The following is an 8,478-nucleotide window of genomic DNA, read 5'->3' as shown; positions in this document are numbered from 1 at the left end:
GAAAAGTTAATGTAGAGTCATTCATTTGAAAAAGCTTTTCAAATATATAAAATAAAAATAATTTATAAAGGCATTATTTTTATATTTGATAGTTCTTCACCATTATTGTTTTTTTTTCTTATGAAAATTTTATTTATTAAAGTTTAATATTTTTTCCTTAGCAAAAGATTTCTTTCAGTTCTAGAGCGACGATAACTCAAAATTTAAGAGATCTTTTCTGGCAACGTTTATTCTCTAAGTAAATCCGCGGGTTCGCTTTGGTTATGTTTTTAAAATTGAATCATAATAAAGAAAAAATTTTTCGCCGGATTTTGATATTATGCAATAATGCAGAAAGAAGCATTTGTAAGCCGGATAATTATCTATGAACTTAGAAAGCTATGCTTTTAGAGATTTTCATGATGATTGTATTGTTCTCTGACAGAAAGATTCCAAACTGATTTAACTTGAAAGCTAATCAAGTGGTCAATCCAAAATGATTAATTCCTTTTAAAAATAAAATTGTAAGTGTCTTTAAAATAAAAAGTTTTATTTTCTTGTTGGATTCTTATTTACTGAGCAAGATGAGTGATTCTGTCTCTTCTATTAAAAAAGATAATTCTTCAGGTAAAACAAATTTTGTTTTGTATAACATATTTTTTATCTAAAATTTTTTAAAGTATAAAATGACTGATAATTTCATCCTATAAACTTTAATATTTCTAATTATGGTATTCCTGGGATTTAAATACTTAGAATTTTCTTAATGCGTTTTTCATATTTTGCAATATTTCAAAACTCCATTTTGTAGATCTCTTTCATGATTTTTTTTATGATACCATACTTGATAGTTGTAATTTGAATCTTGCATGCTGTTTCCTATGATTTTTTTTATGTATGCTTTACAGTTTATTTTAGGTATGTTATATGTTATAGTTTTAGGTATGTATTGTAAATACTGAATTAATAATATATATGATCATTCAGAATTTCTTATACTTTTGAAATTGTGTGTCTGAAAACTCAAAATAAATTTGGTACTTGTGTATTAATTACATGGCAAACTTTAGTACAAAAAAGATTATTAGCAGGTAGTCTTTGGTGATTAAATGCATATAAGTACTAAAGTTGTTTTTTTTTTTAATTAAATAGAAGTTAAATTTGTTACTAATCAGAATTTATTGGTACTTCTTTCTGATTAAATAAAAATATAAAATTGATTTAATCATTTGAATTGCCATCAAAATCTTCCTTAAAATTTAACATTTTTATGGTATTAAATATACTATTTTTCAAATTAAGTATTTGAAATAAGTGGCGACCATTAGAAATTGAACTAACAACTTACTATTACCAGACTTACCAACTTACTATTTTGTAGAATCATATTGGTTTAGTTTTGATTAACACAGTAAAGTATATTATAATGAAGGTTTTTTAATTATATGAAGATAATTTCATATTTATTTCTAAAATTAATTTATAAGGTGATAGGACTGATTCATGTACATTTTATTCTTGATATTTTATTTTAATTATAATAGAATGACATGTTTTGTATATCAAATATTATATGACATTTAAAAAAAATAATTTTTAGTGATAATTTTTTTCTGAAATGCATATTTATTTTTCTTCTTTTCGAAATTGATTACATTAGCAACTAGAAGGTTTGTTGAGAAAAGAGCAAATTCAATGTTTAAAGGACAATTTTAATTTTTGTAAATGAATTTTTAGTATTTTCAGAAATATCAGACTGCATAAGCCTTTTAGTTTCTATTAGCATGATAGCAGTCAAAGTGCAAATTAAATGCCTGAAATATAGCTGGCTAGAATTTTTTTCCCACCTTTACAACATTAGATGCATTCTTTGCTCATAATTCGCAGATTGTTTTGTAATCAGTGGACTACATATATAAAATGATGCCTTAGTCAAATATTAATGCAAAACCTCCCTTATCCTACTTAAAAAAAACCAAACAAACAAAAAAAAAACACTACACTTCTTTATTTTCCTCCTCCTTTAAAAAAGTTGCACTATGATGGAAAAGTTAATATTAAACCTAAATAATATATTTATTACAAATATTACATTTTTGAATATTATGGCCTAGCAGTTCAACAGTGCATATACCTTATTCAAATGAACTAATAAAATTAATTATAAAAAGTAAATAATGCATTTTTTATTTTTATTTTTCCTAATAAATCAACATTTTCATTTTATTAAATGTTTGAGTTTCTCCTTCAAGTTCTTTAATGAATAATTCAAATGTTTTTTGAGCAATTTTAATCCCTTGATTGCAATTTATTTTCACTCGGCTATCTGCACAAGTGTACAATTAAATTTTATTATTTTTTAAGGGGAGATTATGAACTTTTTTTTTTCAATAAAAAAAAAACTTTTTCATTAATACAACTTTTCAGAAAAAAGAATCAGTTCTCAATAATTTCTGACAAGTGCAGCTTGTCATTGTCTGTTTTTCAAGAAAGTTCATGACAAGCTGGATTCATTATTTCAGTTTAAGGGTTAATGAAATTTCTTCAAAAAACTTATGAAACCAATTTAAAAATCTTTTAAGGTACTTTGGGATCATCCCGTTGACCATTTTTGTATTTTCGGATTATCCTGTCGACCATTTTCACCAAACTTGATATTATTGTCAAAAGGTAGCTTCTGTTCATACTCGAAAATCTCCAATCCTTTGGCACATTTTCGTGAGTGTTGACAGGTCAACAGGATAATCTCAAGGTACCTCTTTTAAAAGCACTTTTATTTTACATTATTATGATTCTTTGAGATCAAAGAGCCATTTGTATTTTATATTCATAGAGCAGTTATCTCTATTAATACTAAACATCCAGTTGTATTGGTCTATCAGTTGGCATATTAGAGGCCAAAATATTTTGACTTAATTTTACAAAACTTGACATACGCATATACACATACTATGGATGGTGAAACCTGGTCCTAAAAATATTTTTTGGAATATGAATTTGCTTTTTGTAACCAAATATTACTGAATATTTACTTGTTTTAGTGATTATGTAAAGAATTTTTCTGAAAAATATTACTGTACGAAAATGTTTGCAACACTATCTTGAAATTTAAAGTCTGATCTTTCTAGCTATATATACACATATACATATATTTAGAATAGTATATGGTATACTCTTTAATGGATTCAAATAACAATGTGCATGATACACATGTTCCTAGAAATATTAATTAAGCTGATAAAAAAAATGTTCTCCTGAAGAGCGCAGAAGTAGAGTAAAACATTTTAATATTTTCCAATCCTGCTTTAGAAGCATATAAAAATGCTTTAATATTGTTTTAGAATACAAAAAATTAATTTTCTAGCAATGCAAATTTATTTTACAATGTTGAGTTTTATAAATAGAAATATATCAATTTAATGTTACAAACTGGAAGTTAAATAAAGATTTTTATATCTGTCATACAGTAGAATTAAGAAACATTTTAATAAAGTACAAATGTGATGAACTCCATTCAAAAAGAAATGTATACAATTGTATAGAAATTATTCAGTGTCAAATACTGTGCAATAAATAAATGGCTATTAGCTATTAGAATTGCTTAAACTGAATCTATAAAATAGAACTCTTACTCTAGCAAATAATTCATTTTCAAATGCAATGCTAATGCTGTTGACTAAAAAAATATCATAGTTTCCTTTTTTTATTGTTTTGAAACAAATCTACTAATAAATAAATTCTGTGGAACCACAAAAGGTAGTGAGAAATATCAGATGTATAATTTCTTATACAATGTTCTCCTTTTATGACTTGTCTAATTGATTGGCATTTTCAATAAATAGAAATATGAGTGTTGGAGCTTATTTATATTAAACCTGATTTCATATTGAGTCTTGTTGTGTTGAATATTACTTACATGCTTCATGTATATTTTCATTATGTATTTGTCTATTAACACATTGGTTGCCATGGGAATTACTAGTGACTAATATCTGATTATCTCAGTGATGCCATAAGGGGGATCATAGGTGACTGTCAAAGTAGACTGATTGTATACTATTGCTTGGTGCTGACAGTCACACTCTTGTTGAATTTTATTATGTACAGTGATAAAAGTAGCCCTTCTCCTTTTTACTGCAATTTACCCTGAAAATGTTATTTGAAAGAAACATAATATTTTCTCATTTGCAGAAAAATTATTCTGTCAGTCCCATGGCAGTGCAGGTGAACATTTGGTTAAAATATACATTAAAATAATTAAATCCTAATTATATATATATATAGTATATATCCTTGCAAAATAAGTATGAAAACCAATATTCAATTTCAAATAATTTATATAAAATTATATGGTGATCAATATGCTTATCAAGGAAATTTTTTATTTTAAAATGTTCATGATTCAGTTGTTTAACAAATATGAAATTTGAATAATCATTGGAATTTGAAAAATTGCAACATAATTGAATATATCAGGATATTAAATTGAGAGAAGAATTCTTTATTTTTGTTTCTCATTTTTTTAAATCCTGGGGGGAAAAAATGGAAAGAAAATGTTTTTTTTTTGAAATGCTGTTAATATATTTCACTTTTTTTATACTCCCAGTAATGGCACTTTGGGTGCTTACTTTACTTATCCCACTCTAATTATGCCATTTGTCGTAATTAATGATTGCCATTTCCTACCAGTATTGTACCTCATGATGACTGTTGATGAAGAAATTTCATTAGTTACATTGTAGTGCTACCAAAGTTGAATTTTTTTTAAACACTGAATACCTATATTTGGCTCTAAATTTAACACTGTTAAAACTTAATAGTTCATGGTTATCTTAAAAATTGATTGAAATTTTGTGAACTTAGTGACAAAACTGTGTAATGTTTTTCAGTCTGATTTAAATTTTTTTGCATAATGATAAAATTTCATTTTTGAATATTCAAGTAGTCATAAAGATATTGATAAAAATGCATTAGTATTTTTAAAGAATCACTTTGGTTTTTCAGGTTATTTAATCCCTTTATTCTTGAATCATTATTTTTCTAGTTAATCTACCTTTCTGCCAATTTCTGTTTTTAGAATTTTATTTTTTCAAATTTAACCCTTTTGGTCATTTTTTCTTCTTTTTTTTAAAAAAAATCTTTACTGAATATTTTGATTTGGAAAAAAAAAATGTAATTTAAACATTTAATCTGTTAATGCTTTTAAAGAAATTATAAACCATTCTTTTATATATTGAAAGCTTTCACTTATTTTCTTATAGTTATTATATGAGTCTTCTAAATTATATGTAGTCACTATATAAATTTAAAAACATTTATTATTTTGGAAGTAGCAGTTTCATTTTGCAAAGCAGATACTTCTAACTTTTTTTTTTTTTTGATTGATATCCTTGTTAATAGTAATAATAAGAAGAAATATCAAATCAAATAGTGAAGGAAATGAGAGATTAAAAAAAAAAAAGTTAACAGATTTTAACCAGACCTTTTCGATTGGTTTTAATACCCTTGCTTATAATTAAAATTTATGATATACTAGAAAATGTTACAATGATTTTGGATGTAAATTTTAATAAGGAATACAAGTATGCAAGCATTCCGTTTCATCAAAATTTTATTTATAATAAAATTTAACTCTGCGTCCAGGCATTTTTTAAAAAAAATTTTAAATGTTGAAGAATAGAAGTCTGAAAAATCTGTTGTTCAAAAAGTTTTATTTTCCTTTAAGAATAATTGATTTATAGCTTGTATAAGATTCAATGTTCTATTGCAATAAATAAAAAAAGAAGGCTGGTAAGTGAGATATTAGAATTTTGATTTTTGTCCAAATTTGTAATTGAAACCTCTGTAAATTGTTAAAATGATAATTGAAAAGATTGATTTTTAGTCTCTTTTAAAAAAGTATGAAATTATAAATTATTTTATTGTTCGATTAATTTATGCAATGCAGTGAATTTTTTCGATTTTTTTAATCAGTGCTATTGCAATATTGATATTAAACTAATACTTTTATTTTGATGAATAATATTATTTATGTTTCAGATCAAGAAGATATTCTTATAGAGATCCCACAACTTGCAGGAAACGAGTTGGTGAAAAAATCACAACTTACAAGTGAGTATTTAAATTGCAGTTTTATTTATATCATTACTTTTGAGTTTATAACTTTTTTGAAAATAGAGAATAAAAGGAAATCTATTCTTTGCTTATCATATAAAATATAAATTTATTTTAAGGCATTCTTGTTTTCAATAATTTAAACTTTTTTTAACTTGTTAAACTTTTTTTAAACAAATCATTCAAGTAATCTCTTGAAAATTACTTGCCAACTAGAGCAACATTGTATTCAAATGTGCTTTAATATGCAGATGACTATTCCATACAGTTTTACAAAGGAGCAGGCTTTTACTTGTATGGTTTTAGAGTAAAGATTTTCTTTCTTGAAAGATTTTATATATTATTATACTCATAATAATAATTAAAAATGTGTGAAAAAGTTTTAATTTTTCAACTTTTTATGTCTTTAAAAGAGTTTTAATTTAATATATCATGATTTTTTTGTCTTTTTAAGGATGTAAAAAAGGGTTCATTATTTCTTTTATAAAGCTATTTTCTTTCTTTTTTTTTCTGTATTGAAAAATAGAACTTTTTTTTCCAATTATTGCATATTGAGGTACATTATACAACTTTTTAATTTTAGGATTGGACATTAGAGGATTAGTAGTGCGGTGCACATCATGTCTTCATCAAATCAATCATCATGATCCTGATAAACTGAGAAAACATATTCGATTAGGTGTAATTGTATGTAGTGTAAGTACTTAACAGTGTTTGAAGCAATTTTCTTAGTTTCCAGTTTCTATTACAGATAGAAGTATTGAAATTTTAAAAATAATTTGTTGGATTATTTTAATGTTTCTGATCTTTTCGTAACATTCATTTTGGCAAAATTATTCTTTTTAAGGCAGCACATGCAATATCATCTATCATGCAAACATATCAATGTAATGGAATCTTTTCATATAAGTGTTGTTCTATCAAATGAATATATTGAGCTCCCTTTCCTTTTATCTGTATTTTCATGTAATAAATTTTTTATTATGTAATTTTTTATATTAAAAATATGTTTTTTGTCCTGTTTTTAATGTAACGTGTATGGATTCCATTCTGAAATATTAAAAAGTTACTAGTTTTTCATCATAATTATTGGAATGTGATTTTATCATTACTCTTTGCCTTTTTTGTCATTGCACTTCGTAATTGCTCTCAGTTTTGCATTCCCCTCCCCCCCTATTTATCAAAGATGCCCTAAATGCTTGAAGAATGTGGATTGTTGCAATAACAGAGTTTCATTTAATCTGTGAAAGCAACACATAGGTGTTTAGTCTAGTACCATACTACCATAGTTTATTGAATGGTTTGTTTATTATTTAAGTAACTGTGAGCTTATTCAAAGTAGATTAGAGAATTTTATTAAAACAATGAGCTGTTCTAAATCTGTATTTAATACAAAATAGACAAATAAAAAAAATCAATCATTTTGCTGAATGGATTCGAAAAAGTTCCGCAAAATTCAGTTGTTGCGTACTGCACACTTTATAAGAAGATAATAAGCCTAAGTAATATGGGAAAACCAACACTTATTAGTCATGTAAAAAGAGGAAAACTTAAAAGTCTGCATGCCTGACTTTGTATCTAAAAGGAATAAAGGAAAAGAGACACATTGAGTTTAATGTCTGAAAATAAACTGATTTCAAGCTTTTTAGTTCAAGAACAGTAATTTTGAGTTGAATTTTTTTTGGACTTAAAACTTATTTAAAGCTTAATTTTTATGGGCATTCAAACTTGTATCCCATTGCAAAATATATGTTAGGCCATACAGAAATGTTGTACTTTATTTGTTATGGATCAGATCTATTAGCTCCATGAAACTGATGGCTGAAAAATCAGCAGAAGTTGCAAGAATTGATGCCTAAATACTTGAATTGGCAAAAATGAGTATATTAAAAAAGTAATCTTGCTTTGTATTTTTTTCTCTTGTTAAGTAATCATTAAATGATTTGTATTATGATAACTAAAATGTTTTGTGTTTATTTCACCTGATTCCTTAATTTTGTGCAACTTGAGTTAAAGAGCATTATAGGTAATATATCCCCTCTTCTTGATGTATAAATTTTGTCTTGTTAAATTCTAGATAATGAATGGAGATAAAGTTTTTTTTTTTTTTTTAATATGTAAACATAAACCTTTTTTTAATATGTTATTTCAAATAATGTTAAATTGTTGCTTTGCTTTTTCCATTTCTTAAAACCTATTCCATTATAACTAACACATGTGTGCTATTCGCACATATTCTGGTATCTTGAATATACATGTAGGGTAAAAACAGGGAAGACATAAGGATTTTTTTCCCAAATTTTAGTGGCAACCCTCTTACAACTCTAAAAAATTTTTTCTAAATTGACAGACGAATACATTGTCTAGATCATCAAAACTTGTAAA

The 8,478-nt window shown here is 25.3% G+C and overlaps 1 protein-coding gene across 1 annotated transcript in view; it reads left to right on the top strand.

The window, feature by feature from the left end:
* Window positions 1–238: 238 nt before the first annotated feature.
* The window catches only part of LOC129966029 (transcriptional regulator ATRX-like), a 69,036-nt gene continuing 60,796 nt past the window's right edge, over window positions 239–8,478 (top strand). Inside the window, exons 1-3 of the mRNA XM_056080376.1 lie at window positions 239–606; window positions 6,019–6,090; window positions 6,677–6,789. Of these exons, the coding sequence (XP_055936351.1) occupies window positions 564–606; window positions 6,019–6,090; window positions 6,677–6,789 (228 nt within the window). The 5' untranslated portion in view covers window positions 239–563. The remainder of the gene's footprint in view (window positions 607–6,018; window positions 6,091–6,676; window positions 6,790–8,478) is intronic.

Source organism: Argiope bruennichi, chromosome 4 (genome assembly GCF_947563725.1).
Source record: "Argiope bruennichi chromosome 4, qqArgBrue1.1, whole genome shotgun sequence".
Classification (NCBI taxonomy): Eukaryota; Metazoa; Arthropoda; class Arachnida; order Araneae; family Araneidae; genus Argiope; species Argiope bruennichi.
This window is presented reverse-complemented; position numbering and strand designations above follow the sequence as displayed.